Source organism: Poecilia reticulata, chromosome 22 (assembly GCF_904066995.2).
Source record: "Poecilia reticulata chromosome 22, P_reticulata-male-v2, whole genome shotgun sequence".
Classification (NCBI taxonomy): Eukaryota; Metazoa; Chordata; class Actinopteri; order Cyprinodontiformes; family Poeciliidae; genus Poecilia; species Poecilia reticulata.
The window spans coordinates 23,246,125-23,269,682 of NC_088851.1; the positions used below are offsets into that span (position 1 = coordinate 23,246,125).

General features: G+C 37.2%; 2 protein-coding genes across 4 annotated transcripts; one reads left to right on the plus strand and one right to left on the minus strand.

Moving 5' to 3' along the window:
• The first annotated feature begins 687 nt into the window (after positions 1–687).
• On the plus strand, positions 688–3,575 carry iah1 (isoamyl acetate hydrolyzing esterase 1 (putative)). The gene is made up of 6 exons (XM_008399988.3): positions 688–834; positions 936–988; positions 1,781–1,932; positions 2,021–2,182; positions 2,262–2,383; positions 2,640–3,575. Exons 1-6 carry the CDS (start codon positions 772–774, stop codon positions 2,814–2,816), a joined length of 729 nt encoding a protein of 242 aa, XP_008398210.1. The 5' UTR covers positions 688–771; the 3' UTR covers positions 2,817–3,575.
• A 160-nt stretch (positions 3,576–3,735) lies between these two features.
• On the minus strand, positions 3,736–23,558 carry adam17a (ADAM metallopeptidase domain 17a). 3 transcript variants are annotated; one of them, XM_008399986.3, is made up of 20 exons: positions 22,880–23,558; positions 22,483–22,615; positions 21,791–21,924; positions 21,576–21,664; positions 20,868–21,054; positions 18,131–18,258; positions 17,269–17,355; positions 16,130–16,252; positions 15,197–15,341; positions 15,027–15,118; positions 14,364–14,513; positions 12,895–13,094; positions 12,721–12,824; positions 12,477–12,611; positions 11,992–12,119; positions 10,843–10,921; positions 10,647–10,735; positions 10,498–10,554; positions 8,507–8,540; positions 3,736–5,602 (listed from the first exon to the last, which is right to left on the minus strand). In XM_008399986.3, exons 1-20 carry the CDS (start codon positions 22,980–22,982, stop codon positions 5,214–5,216), a joined length of 2,586 nt encoding a protein of 861 aa, XP_008398208.1. In that variant the 5' UTR covers positions 22,983–23,558; the 3' UTR covers positions 3,736–5,213. The 3 variants fall into 3 exon arrangements, with proteins under 3 accessions (XP_008398208.1, XP_008398207.1, XP_008398209.1); XM_008399985.3 differs by having other exon boundaries at positions 8,507–8,543; XM_008399987.3 differs by lacking the exon at positions 8,507–8,540 and having other exon boundaries at positions 22,880–23,557.

A 23,558-nucleotide genomic window follows, 5' to 3' on the forward strand; every position in this document is an offset into this window, starting at 1 on the left:
AAACAATTAAATCTTAATAATCAAAACAGTTATTTAATGGGGTAAATTAATTGAAAATAAAAGAAAAAAGAAGAATTTAACTGGATGATTTGAAAAATAATTATTGATAATTCGTGATTATTATTTGTCCACTGTAATCTTTTATTTATTTATTTATTTATTTATTTATTTATTTATTTATTTATTTATTTTTTATTTACCTTTAAACATACATTAAAATTTTGATCTAAAGTTTGTCTTAAAACCCAAACAGCACAGTGATGGTTTGGGGCATGAGCAGCTTAGTTCGCTTAGGCCTTGGGCACTATTAGATAATAACAAGTTATTATTATTATCATTAGTATTAGTAGTAGTAGTAGTATTCTATCAGTAGAAATGTAATCAAAAATAATTGTAGTAGTGGTGAAAACGTGGTAATAACACTGACACAGTTGTTACTATATTTTTTCACATAACGATTAAAGTTTGATCAAACAATTCTTGACTTTAATTTTTTACATAGCAGGGAAGAGTCACATGAAAAAAGTCTTCAATAAAGTGCACAGAACGGATTCCAACTACATAAAGACACATACAGAGGCATCTGAATGGTCAGATTACAGAACATAGAATTTATTGTTCCAGATTATAACGTTTATAACATTTAATTTGCGCAAAGTTTTGTTAAAACTCCAATACACACTTTAATCCACAAGGTGGCGGTGGTTCGCCTGTTAGCTGTTTGCCAACCCCCAGAGAGGAAGAAGAAAATAAAAGGAGAAGCTTTGAATCATGTCTAAGTTCAGCACAGTAATTTGGCCTAAAGTCGTTTTATTTGGTGACTCCATCACACAGGTCGGTTTTCTGCGGTGAAGACGCAAAGTGTCATTCTGGTTGCTGTCTAATCAGCGTCACCTGCAACATTCCTGTAACATTTATGTCCGTGACTGTTTCAGTTTTCCTTTCAACCCAATGGATGGGGAGCAGAAACTGCAAATAAACTTGCAAGGTGAGGAGATGACAGATTCAGTGATTTCATTTATTTCCAGAATCAGCGATTTATTCTGTATAAAATCAGTTTGTCACAACAGAATGCCACTTGCGAATAATGATAAACCAGGAAGCTTGATTCCTGGTTTATCAGACTTTTACCAGACTTTTCCTTTATAAAATCTTCAGATGCATATTTTATACATGTAAATGTTTACATTTTGGTGAGAAGTCTGCCGTTTCCCCCACCATTTCTGTTTGGACATTGCACTTCTACACGGTGTTTTACGGTGACATCGACAACCTTGTGGCGCGTTCAAGCACACCTCGTACACTACAAAACAATTTTTTAGTGACTGATTTACGATAAAATGTCCCCGAGGTTGTGTAGTACTTTTAAGGTATCCATATCGATTTTCAAGTAGCTTCGCTGTTTTTTTGTTTCATTAAATTGTAAAATATGCTTAAATAAAGGTACTCTTCAATTATGTTTTACACATAATGAAATCAAATATAAATGTTCACATTTTTGTGATGAGTTCGCTATTTTCCCCTCCACTTCTGTTTCTTAGTGTTTTACAGTCACAGCGTAATGCTCATGGTGCATTCAAGTACACCTCGTAAACTTGATAACCAATGTTAAAATACGTTTGTCGTGATTGGTTTATGCAAAAAAATTAAGGATTAAGGAAAAAAATTACTTGACCTGATTGCATTATGGAAATCGCTTAATTTATAAGTTATAAATTTCAACAAATCTTGTTAGTTACATGTTTGATGGATCTGTGAATCTGAATCATTCTGTTTTTAGGAAATGTGACGTTGTGAACAGAGGATTGTCTGGCTATAACTCCAGATGGGCAAAGATGGTCCTTCCTCGCCTCATCAGCAGCCAGAATGCAGCAGAAAATAACATAGCAGCTGTCACCGTATTCTTTGGAGCAAACGATGCTTCGCTGGAAGGTACATCCAACTCCCATCTACTTTCTTCAGGTTTACTACTTTATAAAATACAGAAGTTTAGTGTACAGAGGTTTTCTGTCTCCTTTAGATAAGAACCCACAGCAGCACGTCCCCCTAACGGAGTATTCAGAGAACCTGAAGGAGATCAGCAGGTTTCTGACCTCAGCTGGCGTTCCGGCAGACAAAGTCATCTTCATCACTCCTCCTCCGATTCACGAGCCGGCCTGGGAGAAGGAGTGCGTCCTGAAAGGTAACCTCCGGACCTCTGGGTCGTCCTCTTCCTGGTTTCCTGTGTTGACCCCGACTGCTTCCTGTTGTGTCTCCACCAGGATGTCCTCTCAATCGGCACAACTCGGTGGCCGGACAGTACGCTCAGGCCTGCGTTCAGGCGGCTGGTCAGTGTGGGTCGGACGTCCTGGACCTCTGGACGCTCATGCAGAAAGACGGACAAGTGAGTGCAATCTTGGACATGTAGTACATTTTTCCACATTATCTCATTAGAGTCACAAACGGTTAATGGTTTATTGGACTAAAATTAGCTGCAATTGATGATCTAATAGCCTCATATTCTTCTTTTAGTGTTTTAGTTTGGCTGCCACCCAGCAGAAGGCAGCACTGGTCATCCCTAAGAGGAGCCAGTTGATACAGAAACAAAGATGGCGGGACCATACCACAATAAATTACTGAATTATTTAAATGTTGTCCAGGACTTTACCGCCTACCTGTCTGACGGGCTGCACCTCTCCGAGAAGGGAAACCAGTTTGTGGCGCAGCATCTCTGGAGCATACTGGAGAGCCGCGTGGCTCACCTGCCCTTCATTCTGGCTTACTGGGGAGACGTGGACACCAGCAGCCCAGAGAGCAGCCTCCTCTGCTACTCATGAAGAAGAGGACGTCTCGAAAGCTTAAAAACAAGCAGTGGACTTTAGACTTCCCAAAGTATTAGTTTGTTTTTGGGAATTACAGCAACTGGAGTCCAAACTCTCCTGTGAAGTATTAGGACTACTGTAGGGATAAGGGGAAAAGGACTCTGAAATTTTTAGATTAATCTCAGAAATTCTCTAGAAAAAACAAAAACATTTTTGCTAGAAAGAAAAAAAAATCAGAAACTCAGAATCTCAAATTTTCTAGAAAATGGCTTTAAAATCTCCTAGATTTTAAAAGTAGAAATTTTGGTAGAAAAAAAATCAAATTCAAGAAAAAAAAAAGTACGTTTTTGAGTTTGAAAAATTGCAAATTTGCTAGCAAAATAAGAAATTAAGGATTTCAAATTTCCTAGGAAATGGTTTTAAAAATTGAGTTTTAAAAGTTGAAAATTTGGTAGAAAAAAAAGTATTTTTTTTTTAATTGAGTTTGAAAAGTTGTAAGTTTGCTTAAAAAAAAAAAAAAAAAAAAAAAAATCAAAAAATTGAGGATCTCACATTTCCGAGCTTGAAATTTTGATAGAAAAATTCAGAAATTTTCTAGAAAAAACTTGGACAATTGAGAATTTATTTTTCAGGCAAGTTTGACTTATAAAAGTTTTTTAGAACATTTCTGAGATTAAATTTAAAAAAACCTAAACTTTTTTTTAATTTCAAACTTAGAATTTTCCAAAAGTTCCTGAAAATTTCTAAGATTAATTAAAAATATTTCTGAATTGTTGGGTGAACATTTCCTTATTTCTTTCTACAATGTTTGTAATACACTTGTAAAAATCAACGTTTAACATGTACATTTTTTCTTACCAAAATCTCATTCATACAAACAAAAACACTCAAATGTGTTTGAGTGTTTTTGAGACAAAAAAAAGAGACAAAATAATTAATGCAAAATGTTTTATTTTTACACACAATAAAATGTTGTACAGCATTACAACAGCAGGTAACTGTGACGAGTCTGCAAACAGATGAATGTGCAGAGCTCTCATTGGCACGAGTTTATAAAACCAAACAGAAGATCTGAGCACAAGCAGCGCTCAGCAGGAAACTCATGAAGGAATGAGGGAAAAAAAGGTTTTATTTTTACTAACTTAAAGCAAAAACGCCACAAGATCAGTGAAATACTTGCTGCTGCTGATATACATGTAAAAGGCTCAAATACACAACCTCAGAAAAACGACTGTGTGCAAAACGTAAATTCTCCAGTGTTTAAAAAAAGTGCTTTTATTAAAAAACAAACCTCAAAATAAGACCAACAATCGGATTCCCCATTCACAGAGTGACTGATATGTAACATGATAAGAGGATGTAGGAGCACACAAATACAGAGAAAAGCTTTTGTTTTTTAGAGATGAACAATCTTAATGCATAAAGATACGTTGGGAAGATTCAGTGAAGGTTTGCAACCAGACGTTAAAAGTATTACCTAAATTATGTTTAATGCAAAAAAAAAATTCATTTTGTAATGTTGCAACTAAAAACCTTAGTGTATTTTAATGGGATTTTATGTAATCGACAAGGTTTATAAATCTGAAAAGTGTGGCATGCGTTTATATTCAGAAACTGCCAGAAAGATCAGAGTTTATTTTAGACTGCTACATTTTCCGTCAGCTTTTATCTTCTTGTTTTTATGTTTGTGTTTTTGTGAAGCACTTTCACTGCAAAAAGAAAATCTCACCAAGTGTTTTTGGTCTGGTGAAAACATCTTAGTACACTTGAAATCAGACATTTCAAAACTGACAAGTGACTTTTCCGGAACATGTAGCAGCTTGTTTTAGGTTAACTCTCTTTCACAGTTATCACAGGCAGTGATGTGCGCCATGTTCCACTTTACTTGGTTAAAAGTGGCTGAACACACATGGATGCAACACCTTTTCTATTTCTCAAATTATTTTTATAAAATAAAAAATGATGCATAATTTAGTGTTGGTTTGTCACATAAAAACCCAGTGAAACGCATCAAAGCTTGTGGTTATGATGGGACGAAATGTGGAAAAGTTTAGTGACAGGTTGTCCAAATCTGGTCCTTAATCTACGGCCACTGAAAAAAATAGACAAAAAAAGAATTCTGACTTTTTCCTCTGAATTCCGACTTTTGATATTAGAATTCTGATTTCACATAATTCTGACTTTTGATCTCATCATATTAAAATCTGAATAACTTTCATTCCCCCAGCGGCCATAATCCTGTTTAAGGTTCTTGATGTAAATCATAAAAAGGCACAGAAAAGGAACCCACAGCTTCAAAGAAGTGGTTCTGTTCAACAAATCTAACCTACATGATTCCACGTGCTTTTTGAGGTTTTCTAAATCAAGATGGCGGCGGCAGCGGCGCCGTCGTTCTCTCAGCACTCCGTCTCCTTACTGTTGAGGCGCTCCTGCCTCTGTAGGCGCCGCCGCTCCTTCGCTGATGGGTTCTGCTCGGTCAGATCCTCGTAGGAGGATTTCGTAGCCGACGAGGAGACTCCTGCGGTTGTGAAATCGCCCGGCCGCGCCTCCTCGGCCAGGTGAGAGTCGTTGCTGGTGTCCTCCGGGATGGTGGCCATCCGCAGGTCCCCGGCGCTGTCCAGGCTGGCGCCGCAGCTCGGGCCGGGGTCCGGGGTACTGCTGGCCGCGGCCGGGGCCAGAGGCCGGACCTGCGTCGGCGGCTGCGGGGGCTGGAAGAAGGGCGCGGTCCGGCCGGCGGAGGAGGAGGGAGGCTGATGATGCTTGACGATGCGGACGGACGTTGACTCGAGCATGTCTTGAGTCTGCAGAGCGACAACAGAAAGGTGAGGATGAAAGTTCACCAGGAGTCTCTGCTGCAGACTGAGGTGGGTCCATTCCTTGTTTACTCCATTCTGCTCACAGAACTTTCCCGAACTCCAAACTTTATGGCAAATATGAGTTTATGATCATAATCCTTATGTTTTAACCTCATATTCAGGTTGGAATGAGTAAAGCAAACCTTTCTGCTTATGGACATTTTGAGTTGACAAACATTCAGTGATGTGGAAAGTATTTGCTCCATGTACACCTTTTCTGTTTTAACTATTTGTCACACTAAAATTTTTTAATCTATTTTCAATTAAAAATGTATTTCCCTCTCTTTTTAGGGTGTTTTCACCTATGGACTCAGTTCGCAGTTCGATTTGGTACAAAAGTTGCAACATTTGTTACATTTTCACACTGAACTGTATCAAATGAGCTAAACTAATTAGAAACCGAGGCTGTACAGTGGTGCAGTTGGTAGAGCTGTTGCCTTGCAGCAAGAAGGTTCTGGGTTCGATTCCCGGTCTTTCTGCATGGAGTTTGCATGTTCTCCCTGTGGATGGTGGGTTTTCTCCGGGTACTCCGGTTTCCTCCCACAGTCCAAAAACATGACTGTCAAGGTTAATTGGTCTCTCCAAATTGTCCCTAGGTGTGTGTGTGTGTGTGTGTCTCTGTGTTGCCCTGCGACAGACTGGCAACCTGTCCAGGGTGACCCCGCCTCTCGCTCGGAACGTTAGCTGGAGAGGAACCAGCAACCCTCCCGATCCCACTGAGGGATAAGGGTGTAAGAAAATGGATGGATGGATGGATAATTAGAAACCTGTTCCCCTCCTCGCCTGTGGGGGCGCTGCACCATGAACTACTGAAGGAAACGACTCAAAAACCTTCGAAGAAGACACTGCCTTTTTGAAATGTTAACAAAAATGAAGAGCCGTCAAATTTTAGCTATTGTAGGATTTCTCTTTTGTCTTTAAAAAAAAAAAAAGCCGTTGCTCCCGCTACTGGTTGTATTTACCCAGAATGCTCTGGGTTTTGGATTGGTGCCCTTTGAATGCGATTTAACAATCGAGAAAGTTTTGAAACTGCCAAAAAAGCATAAACTTAATGCCAAAAACCATCTAGGTGTGTTTTTAGAAGCAGCTGAAACCCAAATGGAAAATTAAAAACAAACAAAAAGTAAATTTTTCATAATGGGTCCCAATTAAAAGCTACTCGAGATGCCAGGCCGTTACTTAAAACAAGCCCATCAAAGCATCCAACATGGCGGAATTAAAATAATCCTACAAAGACGCCCAACCAGATTTTAAGTTACATTCAGTTTTTGTTTATATTGCAGTTTTCAACATTAGTAAATACAAAAAAATATTTAAAACTACATTAGTCTGTTATTTTCTTTGTTATTAGATCTGAATTCAATTATTACAACTAAAAACCAGCGATCAGGCCCGAAACCTGGGAGTAGTGATGGACTACATTAAGACAGTCACAAAGTCGGCCTTCTATCACCTGAAGAACATCTCTAGGATTAGAGGACTGATGTCTCAGCACGATCTAGAGAAGCTCATCCATGCGTTTATCTTTAGCCGCATTGATTACTGCAGCAGCGTCTTCACAGGTCTGACTAATAAATCAATCAAACAGCTGCAGCTGATCCAGAAGCTGCTGCTCGGGTTCTCACTAAAACCAGGAAGATAGAGCACATAACACCAGTTTTAAAGTCCCTACACTGGCTCCCTGTAGCTCAGAGAATAGACTTTAAAATACTGATGATAGTTTATAAATCACTGAACGGTTTGGCACCACAACACATTAAAGATCTGTTATTACTGTACCAACCGTCTAGACCCCTCAGATCTTCTGGTTCTGGTTCTGCTCTGCATCCCCAGAACCAGAACCAGACGAGGAGAAGCAGCATTCAGTTTCTATGCACCACAGATTTGGAACAAACTTCCAGAAAACTGTAAAACAGCTGAAACACTGGGTGCTTTTAAATCTCAACTTAAAACCCACCTGTTTAGAGTTGATTATGGCTAAATTAGGGTTAGAGTGCGGGTTTTGATGTCTTCCATGTTTTTATGTCTTTAATGTTTTTAATTTCTTCTTCTTTCTTTTCGACGTTTTAATGATGTAATGTTTTTTGTTTTTTTTGTTTTTATTTTTATTTTTTTTTAAAATCTCTCTCTTTCTCACTGATTATTTCTGTTTTAATTTTAATTATGTAAAACACTTTGAAATGCCTTGCTGCTGAAATGTGCTATACAAATAAAATTTGATTGATTGATTGATTGATTGATTGATTGAAACATGTAAGTGTGACAGAAAAGTAAAAGCAGAAGAAATCTACAAGGGAGCAAATACTTTGTGTTGCTGTGGGTTCTATTGGGTCTTTGGATCCAGAAAACATCTGAATCAAATAGAGTCACTATAAACATCATCAAGCTGTGCTTATTGTGAACTGGTGGGTCAAAATGTCAACAAAAAGAAAGGCCACAGAGGAATGTTGCCTCAGTCTCGACACTGATCCAATCAAGCCTAAAGTCAGACAACAAATCCATAAAAATAAAGTCTCATAAATAAAAAAAAAAAGTACTTTTTCTTGTAGCTTTAACAGAACCAGATGCAAACTTAAAATGGCGACACACTCCACCTGATACCACAAAAAGACAACATGTTCCAGTTCTCTTTGCTCTCAGAAAACTCCTAAAATCCAGTCTTGCTTCCTTGAAGTAATTCCTGATCAGATCAGCCTTTGTCTACGTGTCGGACGAAGTGGAGTTCGATCCGGCGGATCAGTGATTACGTCAAAGAGAGCGTGAGTCCAGGAGCATCCCGAACCGGGGCCACTGACCATGCACTCAATGGCAACACATGGCAACACCAGGCAGTGGCACAGAGTCACTCACCTGCAGCAGGAGCTTTATTACAAACCTCCACCATCTGCTGCAGCGGCGGGGCAGAGAGCGATGGACAGGTCATTCAGAAAGCCCGGCATTATCTGACCCAGGTTCCAACTACCTCAGGCACTCTCTTTTTAGACAGCGGGGGGGGTTATTTCCAAAGTTTTGACACTTTAAAGTGAGCAATAACAAAATAAAAGTGTATATTTTTAAATTTTTATTTTTAAAAAAATAAAAATTTAAATATTTTTTAATTTTCCGCACTATAAGGTGCACCTAAAAACCTTCAATTTCCTCAAAAGCCGACAGTGCGCCTTATAACCCGGCGCGCCTTATATATGGACCAATATTGAGCCACAACAGGTCTAGCAACTACGGTAAGCAGCCGCCAACTTCATTTTTGCCTGTAAAAGAAGAAGCGCCCGGTGCATGCTGGGATAGTTGTCAGAACGCTGGTTTGTTAATAAAGTTTGACTGAATGAAGTTTGATAATCAGGTCGTCTGCAGGTCATTTAGCACCACGTTCTCCACCAACATGCTGTGGGCGAACGGAGACGGGTGACCATCGTCCGGCCCCGGCCCAGTAGCAGAAGGCTCTCCTCGCCGACCCGAGTCGGACTGTTTTTAACATTCTTTATGTCAACAAAGTAGCTTTAGGCATTCATCCGGGTGCTTCGACTAGGGTTACCAAGGGACCAGCCCCTATACACTTAAAGCCGGGGGGAAGAGAGACGGAGACTGTGGCGGCAGCGTGTCGGTTGGTCTGTGTTACCCAGAAAGCAGTTGGGCACAATATTGCAGCACCAACACTGTGAGTGAAACAACGACTGGGGCAGCTACTATATAAAGCACTAGGGGACCACTTCTTTACAAATGTAGATGTGTAATAATAGAGAACGGAACAAATTGGCAACCCAAACTGAAGCGTCTATTCTATGCGCCTTATATATGAAAAAAGTATTAAAATAGGTCATTCATTGAAGGTGCGCCTTATAATCCGGTGCGCCTTATAGTACGGAAAATACGGTGTATATAAGCCGTTAACCAGTTCTTAGCCGGTTAGTTTGGATTTGCAGTGATAAAAAGCAACTTTATTAAGTGTTTAGGCTGACTTTACACCAGATTAAAACCATCTTTTTTTGTTTTTATTTATCCTTCTGTCATTTTTAACATTTTCATCAAGTCAAAGAAGAAAAAACACAATTTCTAAATTTCTGTCAATTGTAAGGACACAAAGTTTAAACAGAAAAAAAAATTATTAGAAGAGTTAAATCTTCCTTAAAAATAAAATCTGATTTTGTTTTTCATACCAGATTTATTAAAAAAGGAATTGGAAATTAATTTCAATCCTGCGTTCTGTGATTTGTACCACACAAGCTATGAGAACTTTTATTTAATTTCAACATCGGCAGAATATTAGCAGAATAAAAACACAACTTTACCAGAAAAAAGTCTTGAAATTGCGAGAATTTTTTTTTATTCTAATACCATCATAGAGTGTAAATGATAAACTGTGCAGTGTAAGCAGTTATTTATAACCTTGACTAATTTTTATTTACTGTTTTTTATTAAATTTTTTCTGTATCCACGTTAATTAATATGCACTGTCCCTTTAAATGCATTCAAATTCAGAGAATGGATATGCTTCTCAATCATAACCATAAATAATCTGCCTACATGCAAGAATTGTTCAAAAACATTGCCAAAAACCTGTGAAGAGCATCGTAATTTGGTCTTAATCTGGTGTGAAAGGGGCCCAACTATTAAACGCTCACAAAATCCACTCAGTTTTGTCCAAAAAATGAAATAAATAAACAAGATTTAATAAACGAATTAAAAACAAAACTGATTTCTCAACAGCTGCATGCACTCTTTCCTTGCTTAGTAAAGAAGTCGGGGTTTGAAAAGGCATTTTTGACTTTGATTAGTTTGGTTAGTGTGGCAACAAGGCGAGTGCACAAGACTGCAAACAATCATTGAAAAGATGAGGAGCTTACGCTGGGAGCAAAGTAAATCTTTGTGCTTTCTTCGTACTGCTGATCAAGCCGTTTGTCCTTCAGAGAGAAACAAAAAACAAGGTGAGACAAACGGCGATTTCAATTTGGAACGGAGGATTCACATCTAACTCAGATTAAGAGTTTCCTACCACACAGTGAACCAGGATGCTGAGAGGAATCCAGAAAACGAGGGAAAACACGATGACTGACCCCACGATGTTGTCAGCCAAGAACTTCCCTGATGGAACGGATAGAAACAAAAGAAGAGTTAAAATACTCAAAGATGTAAAACTTATTTAACTCACTAGTGGAAATATTCTCATTTTGATCTCATAACCGGCTTACCAAACGTGTTGATGTCCAGCTTGTCAATGAAATCCCACAATCTCTCTATTACATCCTGCACCTGCTTCATGCATTTGCCCTGTTTTATCAAAGAACGAAATCAGTTGAATAAAGATGAAGCTAATCTGGTATTAAAATAAATGTTTTCTTTAGGACATGTTGGAAAAAAAAAGAAAAAAAAGATTAAGAGATTTTCAACAAAATCAGTAGGACTAAAACGATTAATCATGATTAGTCATGATTAATCAATTATAGAAATAATTGTAAACTAATTAAGAACTAATTTAATCACGCTTAACCGCGATAAATTATGATCAAATTACTACTAAATTAGTTGACGATTATTTTAATAATTGATTAATAATGATAAAGTATAATTGATTAATTGTGCCTGATTATGGAAAAACGATTAATCACAATTAATCATGAACATTTCAATTATGATTAATCAATTATTGAAATAATCGTCATCTAATTTAGTAATTGTTTAACCATGACAAAGTGCGATTAGTCACAATTAATTATGTGTGATTATGCAAAAACGTTTTTGCTTCAGGACATTTTAGAAAAACTAAACAAAGAAGTTAATCAATTAATCAATTATTGAATTAATCGTCAACTAACTTAGTAATAGTTTAATTGTTAACTGCAGCACACAGCCTACAAAAAAGGCTATTAGCTGAAAGAACCACATAGACAGAGCAGTAATTAAGCCAAAACTGTACAAAAAGTTAATACATTTTGCATTTAAGATTGAAAAGCAGCTTTTAACTAAATATATCCCATCCAGAAATAATAAAGTGGCAGTTTAAGCAAATTCTGTAGAAAAAAAATCTCCTAAGCACCTTTTGCTATTCAATTAAATGTTTAACTCAAAAAACAATCAATAGATCAGCACTACACTGCTGTTAGAAGTATTTTATTTTGCTGAAAACGATCAAGAAATGCAACATTGCAAAAAAGTTTAATTTTCTTATTTAAAAAGGAATTTCATTATTCGTTTATTTGCATCTTTCTAATATTGTATAAAGAATATTAGCAGCTAATCTCTTTTTGTCTGATTAATCGTCAGAATAATCGATATATTAATTACTGAAATAAATTAGACTTGTCCATGCAGCTGGCAAACATGCAGATTTTCCCACTCACGTTTCCGTCACAGAAGCCCACAGTGCAGGGTTTGCCTTTGCGAAGGAAAAGGAAAGTGCCATCCTTCTGCGTGAACGGAGAGCAGATCCCGTCTTTCTTGCAGCACACCTTGCAGGAATCACTCGTCTCTGCAAGAGAAAAAACATCCAAATAAAGATGATTTAAACTTTCTCAGCACAACAAACACAACAAGGATGCCTGGCAAAAACAATCACAGTGAAGAGTTTGGCCTCATCAAAGCTTGAAAACTACACAGACGAGCGACAAATGATGAATATAAATAAGTAAATAAATAAATAAGTAACATCAAGAAGATGCAAATATGTTCATCTATAAATGAGAGCAGAGAAAATCTGATTTAAGTTACTCAGACTTGGGGGAAATTACTACTAATTATGTATTCATTATTAATAATAATGGTACAGTAACATTTAACTCACATTGTTAGCCACCGTGTTTTTACTGAACTCAAATCAAACATTTACCGTTGCAGGCGCACGACTGTAGTTTCTGCTCCGCCTCGCAAAACGGGTTACACTCTCCGTTGCGGCAGCGGCCTTTGTCCACACACTCCGTGTTGTCAGGAGCATTTTCAGGCGGCGGACAATCGCTGCTGTTACCTGTGAAAAGAAGGAAATTATTAGGAAACATAATTTTACACAAAATATAGTACCACAGCTGGGATGTGAATGCTGCAGTTCTGCAGCGAGACCAGCAGGGGGCGATCACCTGTGCAGAACGACATCCCTTTACAGGTGGCACTGATGGGCTCCTGGCACTTTGTTCTTGCCGCCTCATACTGGCAGTTCTTGCAGCAGGGGCTGTTTCTGTCGCTGTGGAGACGCAACGTTTATCCCACTACCACAGGCTCTTCTGAAGAATTTCACTTTTCTGATAACTTACCAGCAAATGGCACCAGGATTGAACTTGCAATCTGAAGAGCAACATCTGTCATTGCCGAGATGCAGGAGCCCAGGATCGCAGTCTTCCCCTTCCTCCACTCTGGAGTTCCCACAGACTTTACTGTTCCTCTCCTTGAAGCATTTCGAAGCCTTCAGACTCAACGTCTTTGCCACCGAGTCCCTGCTGCATCTGGAGAAACGCTAAGGGGAAGGAAGAGACGACAAGTCAGATTTAAAGCTACAATTTAATGTTTTATTTGTGCAAATATAGTAAAGCAGTTATTAAAATGACAAAAACAACTGATATTTAAACAATTTTCTGACATTGCCTGTAATTTTTCTACATTTCCTGTTGATGTTTCTGCTCAGTGACACGATTTAAAAAACATTAAGTTTAAATTTAAATGCAACTTTTACAAAAATGTGTTTTTTCATATTTATGAAAACTGTCACCATGTTGTGACAGGATGCTATGAGACAGATAATCTGTAAAAAAATTTTTAAAATAAATCGAGTTCCTCCTCCTCTTCCTGGTGCTACTGGAAAAATGCACCGCTCCCGGTCAAAAACAACCAATCAGAGCCAGGAGGCGGGTTTTAGTGCTGTCAATCAACACCCTGTACATCTTTGTGAACTAATGATAAAATTTGTTAAATCAAATTGATTTTTGTTTCACTATTAGCATTTCCTTTATTATTGTTAATTAGCGAGTGACTCAGATTGTCAGATGCCACAAACTCAACTTATAAAAGAATCCTTATCTCCACCCACGGCTTGAGCCCTTCTTTGAGTTTGATTCAAAAAGAGGCAGGCCCCACAAAACAGGAAACAGAAAAGCTGCTCTAAAACTAGCAAAAATAGAGAAGGTTGCTCTCGTTCTTCATCATTATGCCACTTTCAACAAAAATCAGCCCATACATACGTTTAATTAAAACCTCTGAAAAATGTGCCAAACTGCTAAATTGCTCTGAAAACGGTTCATCATTTCTGCTACTGTTTCTGTCCGTTAACGTCTTTGCAACAGTCGAGACACGTCCTGACTTGAAACTGATGCATCAGAGTCTCCACAGGCTAATCCAGTCTTACGTCTTTCTTGAAACGGTCCAGAAAAAAAACACCGAAGGATTCGAAGTCGACACCAAAACCCTCAGCTTGTGCAGGTTATCAGGAAGCAGGCGAGCGTAAGGAAACGTGGTTCTGCCTGCGACGTGCTGTGGAGGCTGTTCACATTTCTATGTGTCATATTTCACAGGAACAAACGCGACTCAGCAGTCTAGCTTTGTGAAACGTTTTGAAAGAAATTTAAACCAGTGAAATGGACTCGGACACGCAGCGGCTAGCAGAAGTGTTTGTACTCCTACAACTTTGTCACAACACAATAGGACTTAAAGTAAAAGCAGAGCAGATTTATTAGGATACAGATGCATTCAGCCTCCCTGAGTGGATAATGGTTACAGAGCTGTGATGTACCTTGTTGTTGTCATGATCGCCACTGACAGCTATGGGGTACATGACGAACTTGCCGCCTTTCTCGTCGCTGGGAGCGCAGTCGTTGTTGTCGGGGTCGTGTTCTGCTCCGAAGTTATGGCCCAGCTCATGAGTGGTGACCAGGTCCGCTTCCTGCAGAGGAACCAGGCCATCAGGGGAGGAGAACATGGGGTTAAAAATGAAATAAATGAAAATGCTGCTTATATTTAATGATTTGAACATCTACACTGTAAAAGCTCATCATCTTACTGAATAATTTTGCTTAGTTTTTAGAGCAAATATCTTAATACACTTGAAATAAGACAAAACTTACTTAAAAGTAACATTTTAGCAAAAGAAAAGTTTGTTTCAAGTCAATAATTCCTTAATAAGGATTGAAAAAAATAATAGTCTCATTACATTATATATTTCTCATGTTACAAGTAAAACAATCTACCAGTGGAATAAGTACTTTTCCCATCAATGATAAGGAATTACAAGCTTTTATGTTTTGCTGAAGTTACTTGTGTGTTAGTTTTGCCTCATTTCAGCTGTACTGAGATATTTGCACTAGAACCTGGATTAAAAAAAAAACTTTCTGCAACCAAAAAAAGTTAAAATTCAAATGATAAAAGTGAAAAAAGCCAGCAGAAAAGCCCAACAGACCTTTGTGAGAATAGTTTTGCCGTAGTTCTTGGTGCTGGTCAGGCCTGTGTTGAGGTAACTGGCCTTCTTGGCGGTGTGAGATGGGTAGTAAGCTAAAACACAAACCACAGAAATGTCTCACGGTTAACGTTTGTCACTCCGGATGTAAATGTGAAACAGAAGCGACTTGCCTTCTGAGCAGATGCCGCCGAGGGGATGAGGCCTGGGAGGGGCGACGTAGGCCAGGCCCAGCGTCCCCTTGTCGAAATCCTGGTAGGTGAACAGGTGAGCCAGACACACTTTGGAGGCGGAGTCGGCGATATCTGAGCTGAATTGCTGTTGGACGCAATTTAAATTATTTGAGTAAATCGAGTTTTCCATCAATTATACTGATGATTAATCGGTTAACCGGATGAATAAAAATTACCGCATTCTGCAGAGTTTTCATTTAGCTACAGCTTATTTCACACAATATTAGAAATACACAAAAAATGCAAATTCAATTTCTTTTTTTAAAATAAGCACTTTTTTGCCTTGCATTCCTTTAGTGTTTGCTTGATTGATTGTGGCAAAGTTTACATCTGCAGCTAAATACAAACGGGAAAATGTAAGCTTTTTCTGCTAAATTTATCAATACAGCGAATTGTTAATCTGTAGATAGTATTTTTTTATTTATAGAAAAATTTAAAAAATTTGATTTTCCATCTTAAAATGTTAATTTTTGTAGTTTTGGATTAATTACTGCTCCAACTTTATTGTTCTTTCAGCAAATAACCTTTTTAGAGTGTTTAGACCGTTAATGATTAATCAATTACTAATTAAATAAATAATCGATTAATCTGATTAATCGTTTCCGCCCTGCTCTCAGTAATTCTATGGTTTTAATAACTGCACAGTAACATTTAATTCACGTTTAGCCTCAATGTTTTTACTGCAAAGCAAATATTTACAAAAATTAGTTGACAATTATTCCAATAATTGATTAATCACGATTAATTTGATACATAGTTTCAATTATAACCTGCTTCAATAACTGCTTCAGTTCGATTCAAAGTTCTTCAGATTTCACATTTTAAATGCGATCCGATGTATTTATACGCTGACGGAAAGCGTTTGCTTCCCACCTCCAGAAGCTTCTTCACGTCCCAGACTTCCTGGTCCTTCGCTGGGCTGTTCTTCATGTTGTAATGGACCCATCCAGAACCGGCGTCGGAGGGCGGCTGCGTTGGAGCTTTGTTAATGATGATCTGACAACACAAACCAAACAAGTAAGAACAGCTCAGAAAATGTAGCGCAGTTATATTCAGTTAATCGAAATATTATTGACGTTTGTTTAATTCATCATTTAGGTGAGTTACACAGTTTTATGCTTTTTAGCCTTTATTTCTGTTAATTTGGATGATTTTCTTCTTACAGCAGATGGAAAAAACATTTACTATTAGAATATTACATCAGATACCAAAATAAAAACTGCACATTAATTAAAAATCTTGGTATTTCTTAACAGATTTGTACTACAGTGTGACTTTAAGGTCTACTGTAATTGATTATTTTTAAATTTAAAATATAACTGTCTGACAAACATTATTTTTGCTACATATTAAATTTCTTTTATCAGGCTTTCTCAATTATATTCCTGTTTTGACTAAGTGTAATTAATTTTGATTGATGCTAATTAACCTCCAAGCTTCATTAAATGTGTAATGAAACTTTAATAAGCATTGAAATCTTTAAAAGATGAGACTTTTATAGCCATGATTTAGGATTATTAAACAGAACTGATGCCATAAATCCGTCTCTCTAAAATGTTTCTTCCATCACATCATCCACTGGATTCCCAGAAATAACCTACCAGAGAACTGTGGCAACACAGAAAACAAGATTAAAACAGACAAAGAATCCATTCATTCGGTGACATATTCTGGGTTAGACTGCGGTTCTGTCGGACAGAACACAAATTCTTCACATCTACGGGTCAGAATACAAAAAAGATAAGTAAATGCATAATTCTACTATGAGAAAGCGCCAGACTTACAGCAGCAAAACAGAGTTTCTATTCATTCGCAGAGCAAATTAATCCGCGCCTCAGGGGTGCATAAAAAGCTCACAGTTCCTCCTGTTCACACACTAAACAGCCTTTTAATTCGGAACCGGGTTTCCAGGAGTGACGCTACATAAAACGAAGATATTATGCAGCTGAGACAACAAGCGTTTAAAGCCGCACAACACGGCACGGTGGGAAAAATCAAACCGAGCCGCATACCTGTTGGATCTGGACTCCGTAGCCTGTGAACTCCGAGTTCCAGGTTGTGTTTCTGTAAATGTCATCGACTCGATCCATCAGCTCAATCTGGGAAATAACAAAACACACTGATCAGGATGGAAATCCTTCCCTCCAGGATGTTGAAACATTGATTTTTTTATTTTTTTGGGATTATTGCTGCCTAAAATTACAGATTTTTCAAAAATCTTTAAAAAAAAAAAGTCAGAATTGCTGCACAAAAAAAGATATTTCAAGTTGCAATTAGTGCCGTTAATTGATTAAAGAAAGTAAATCAGATTAATCACGATTAAAGCCCAACTTTGTTAGCATGAAATATGAAAATGCACGAGGTTGTGCAGGTTCCTGCCATGAACAACTCTGTCCTTCTGCTGCACTCCAGCCAATAAAAAGCAAATAATTATCAGATTTTTATTTATTTCGGAGCAGAAAGCAGGTAATTAGAATAACTTAGGGAAATAGAATCGACCAGACATGCAAAGAAATGGAAGCAAATTTGTTCAGGGTACAACTAACATAAAATCTATATTTTATTTTCTAGTTCTTGGCTGCCCCATCCCTTTCTGATGTCGCCCTGGGCAAGTGCCCACATCAAAAACCGCCACTGTATAATGCACGTTTTCAAAAAATGTCTTACCGTCTCAAACCAAACACATTGGAAGATGATCAGTTTTCCAGGAAGCCATTTTGTTTTTAAACATTAATTTAAATTAATACAGATAAAAATTACAAAAAAAAGAAGAAAATGGAGATAGTAGCCTCCTGGAGGGACTGATAAATACCAAATATAATGCTTTCCTGCAGATTAAAGGAAATAAAAGCAGAATAACTGAGGACGTCCCACCAGGTAGTTGATCGTGGTGCTTTCCTGGCCGCGGCCCATGTGTTCGTAGAAGCGGTAATCTGCTACCAGCAGCATGTGGCAGGTGTTCTTCTTGTGGTCGGGATTCTCTCGTTTCACTCTGTGAGGGTCTGCAAGAAAAACCAGGGAGGACAGTACAGTCCAGCTTCAGGCAGAAGCTTCCATCAGAGCCGCTGTGATACAGACTGCTACAGCAAAACTGTCCAGCCAAAAGCCATCAGCATTTACAACAAAGAAGAAGAAAAACTACGATGAACTGTGATAGATGAAGTATTTTCACTGCAAAAACACAAAATATTTCCAAATATGTTAGTTCACTTAAACTAAGACAAAAATAACTTAAAAGTAACTTTTGAGCAAATTTAAAGCCTTGTTTTATATAAATAGTTCCTTAGTATTGATGAAAAAGTAGATAAATTAACTTATAACATCGGAAATGAAATTTAACAAATTCTAATTCAATTCAAATTCAATAATAGTTTATTGATCCCAAAGGAAAATTAAATAACAAGTAGGTATTTATTAATATTAGGGAATTATTTACTTGAATCAAGCCTCTATATCTGGCTAAAGAGTTATTTGTAAGTTAATTTGATCTTATTTCAAAAGCACTAAGATATTTTCACTAGAAACTACACAAAAATTACTTTGTAAGATTGTTTTTGCAGTGTATGGATTGAATAAATATGCTCATATAACAATAAAATGACTTTAAATATGTGAAAATAATGTTCCACAGGAAAAAATATACTGTGTGTGTTTAATGCTGTTAAACACAAACCGTCATCAAGCAAACAGATTTATTATAATCGTCAGATAAAATATCAACTTTGTCATATTTCACCAACTTTATTCTGCAGAAAAGCTTTTGTTTTAAATATAAAAACGCTTTGAGGCGCAACGAAAGCTCCTTGAACAGCAGAGGAACAAAAGGACTCCATTCTGAGCGTTACATCACACACCTGCCTCCACATTATTCAGACGAGTGGGAGCGATCGGCTCCGGCCTCCGCAGCAAGCTGTGGGAGACCAGAGCTGACTCACTGAGCGCCGGGCTGCCGGCCGCGTCCTTATGAATCTTAATGCTTCCTCCACACGAACCCTCACCTCAGCTCAGCTCCTCTGTGGGCGATTTTCTACCAGATTACAGTGGAGTGGTTTACATCTCCTCGGATACATAAACACGCCGTCATGTGACTCTTGCATAATAACGACTCCTCTGAAGCAGAAGCTTACCACTTCTTACTGGAGCCTTTAAACAAAACGTGAATATTTCGTTGGACCGCCTTTAGCTTTGATTACAGCATTCGTTTCAAATCTTGCAAGAGTATAAACTACTGCGATAAATTATAGCATTGTTGCTTTGAGACCATTTTCAAGTAATATATTGGTAATGACATAATAATGCAAGAAAATATTCTCAAAGATCAATAAACTTTAAATTAGGGATGCACTGATTTACTGTTTCACTTCCAATACCGGCACCGATATCTAAGATTTATCATCGGCCGAAAAGTTTCTGATCCGAAACAGAAAAATTGATGAACTGACTTAAAACACTTTTTTTTGTAAACACATAAATAAATGTACTGAATTATACATTTATCTGATATCTCTGCACCAGAACATTACGCTTAAATCCACCAGTAACTTCACCAGCTTGATCAAACATGTACAAACAGATTAGGAGAAAAACAGCCAATATAAAACAAATAATGAAAAAAACTGAAACTGGCAAAACGAAACATGTAAAAAATAAACTGCAACTTCTTTCAAATGGTTCAGAAAGCGTAATTATGAATTCTAAACATGATGTGAAATAAATAATAAAGGACTCAGAAAACAACGTGGAATCACACTGAATAGATCTGCCTTTATATATAAGGCATGTTGTCACTGATGCCTATCAATATTAGGACCGATACAGATATTTATATTGGATCTGTGCATCTCTACTTTAAATTCTAATAAATATTTAACACAAAAACTGGAAGGAATTTTAAATATCCAAAATAAAGAAATAAATAAAAGAAATCAAGCAACAAATGAATTATGAAGTTTCTGCAAATAAATTTGTTCTTAAAAAGTGTTTAATTGAGACCAAAATGCCAGAGAAAAGAGAAACGACAAATCATGCAAATGGAAATTATTTATCTCATTTTATTTTATCATGTAATTAATTCATTTGTTACGTATTGTGACAGGCCTACTCTTGAAAAAATTACCTTGAAATAAGGCTAAACTAAGATATTTTCACAATAAACTAGTCAAAAATGTGTGTTTTTGCAGTGAACTGTCATAATTCTTCAACTTGATTTTACCGAAACTTGAGACGATTCCCAAAGACGACGGTTCCCCTCTTTCTATTAAAGTTGGACAATTCTTAACATTTCAATTCTTTAATTATTTAAAATGCTTTTATTCATAAAATGTCATCTTCCAGAAACAGAAGAACTTTTTAGAGAATTAATAAATAGACAGTATAATCAATTTAATTTTAGTAATTAATCTCTTAATCCCTAATTGCTGCTAGATGAATCTTAATCTGATAAATAGACAGTAATCTACTCCCTTCTTAAAACAGGATTAAGGCTGATTATTAGGCTGATTTATTTATAGATGCTCTCATAGTTTATCACATTTCATCTCTTTTCACCGACTACTCACCAATTTGACCAGATTTAATCCATAATCTGAGCAAACTGGGCAGCAGAACTCACCGTTTTCAGGAACCAGACGCTTGTGCTCTTCCTGTCTCCTGGCAGAAAGAGGTAAAATGTCATCAGCCTCTGCGTGGATGTAGCCACAAACTTCAGGAGAAGCAATCCGGCTCAGGTTCTTGATGTCCTGCGATCGGTAGACCAGCAACCTGCCGTCAACCTGGGAATTTGTGAACCTCCACAGGGGCTGAAACGGAAAAATAGGAAAATAAATTAATTAGAGAAGTTCCCACTGCTAAAAGAAGAAGTAAATAAACCAAATTATCATCTTGTATCTTTAAATAAATGTCAACAAATGACTGCAGACTTGAAATAATCAACATATTTATCTAAAAATGTCATTTAAAGCTACTCAGATTATAATGCACAACATTTATACTGTTCAGACTTATTATAGACTTTAAATAAATTAATCTTTAATAATTTCACTGGAAATATATATTAAAAAATCCACTGAAAAGCAGTTAATGTTTGTAACCAATTTTTAGAAATAGCACCAGCCTTTGTTTCTTCATTTCACTTCATAAGGTTGGACCAAACATTCATGTTTTAAATAAACATTCTTGAATTAACAGATATTTTAATTGCTTGTTTTCATGGGTGTGACTTTACTACTATTAACCATTTTCTGTAATTTGCTGTAAATTATATGTTGTGTGTCTCACTTGTTTTTGAAAATCTATTAATAAAAGTTTAAACATTTCATACCTCTACGTTGTATTCTGCTTCATCCGTCAGGATATGAGCAGAAAACTCGTCTCCGTCGATGTGTGCCTGCACACGCGAGTTTTCCTCTCCTGGGAAGCAAATCGTGAATCTGAAATGGCTCCTCAATCAGTTAGTTTTAACTGTCGGGAGTTAATCTGGGTAATTCTGCACAAACGGAAAGTACATTTTAATTAAAAGCGCCTCCACCAACTCACCAACAACATGCCCAGTGAAATAGTTCTGAAGTGAGACGTCGTATTTCTGCTCCTCCCCGTTTTTATCAACGAACACGGCTTTGAAGTCGTCAGTGAAGAGGGCAGTGTTTGTGGTCAAATAAAGCTTGAAATTTCTGAAGATAAAAGTAAAAAGGACAACAAAAAAAACTGTAGTAAGTTTAATGTATTTGAAATTAAAGATACAGTCTCAAAAGTACCGGCTATAAAACTTAAAAACCTGAAGAGCTTTTCTCTTTTTTCCAGAAATCAATGGTGAAAGAGAAACGGAACAAAATAAATTTAAAAGGCCTAAAATATGTTATGTTATTGCATTTTAGGCAATATAATGTTCAGTAAGTGGTTAAATGAAAAATCTACAGAATGAGCCAAATGTTTTATCTGATCGATGTCAGAATAACTAATTACTAAAATAATCTTTCGCTGCAAACCAAATTCAAACTGAGGGACTTAAATCACTGAGAATTTCCCACTTTTTAAACAATTTGCCTTTGTTTTCAGGTACTTTCTACCTGCAGAAATGAGTTTTGGTTTATTTGGACATCCTTTTAATGCTTCTTCATGTGAAATAGTTAAACCCTTAAAAACTAAAGGCACCAATTACAAATGAGGGTGGAACATTTCTGATGATCTGAAAGAGGACAGGTGTTGGTGTCCATCGGTCAATCCTGTACCTCTGCAGGGCTCTGAAGCTAACCAGGCGCTCCAGGTTGGACTGGGTGTGGACGTCCCTCTTTCTCACAGAGTGCAGCTGGAAGCCTGACACAGGCAGCACCTCATAGTCCGACAGCATGGAGTCCAGAGTTCCTGGAATGTGTGAACAGAAAACAGCCGCTATGAAATAAATAGGGAAGCAGCGAGAGTATCACAGAGCTCCCGGGTCTGATCACAGAAAGACTTAAATATTTAAAACAAATCTCAGAACTCGGAATTAAAGACAGTAAACCTATGTTTTAACTGTGTTTAATAACAACTTCCACTTAATCTGAAAGTGGGAGTAAATCCATTTCAAACCATTAAAATAGCGGTTTGAAATTAGCTAATGGTAGCTAAAGCCACTGCTATATTTACCAAACTCCGGCTCATTTTCGTGATTTTCCTCCGAGGTAATCCTTGATATTACACTGTTCACCGAAAAACAAGCAAAAAAGACTGCTAATAAAACTTTCATCATATTGAAGCAGCTATGTCACACTTAAAAGTTGAAAATTGTGCTGATTGATTGTAAGGATAGCAGAGGAGCTATCCGGAAGTGCTCTCAGTGGAAAACATCCGCCCGAAAGAAATGGGTTCGCTCGTTCACGTTTCGCCGGACAGTGAAGCGGCGGGAGATCACGAGCAGCGGCAGGGAGGAGTTTGTTCACGGAAATACGATTGACGATTGAGATTGATGGCTAATGAAATCTAAAAATAAGAGAGAATAAACTCTTGTATCACATTATATAATTAGGTGTTCTATAAAATTTATTTTTTAACTGAGCTACTTTGAATAACGTTTAAACTATATAGGTATTTATGGCGATACACCGGATATAAACTCAAATTGTCTTTAAATAGTTCTAAATCCAAAATAATATCAAAACATTCACACACTTACGGATAACAGCTTTTAGATACCTTCTAACACTGAAACATCAACAGCCACTAAAGCAAGTTTAGATATTTTTCTGTCTTTTCACAAAATACATGAATTTTGGCTCCTTCAGCCGCTTCTTAAACGTCACTCTGACTGGATGGTTAGAAAGCTGCA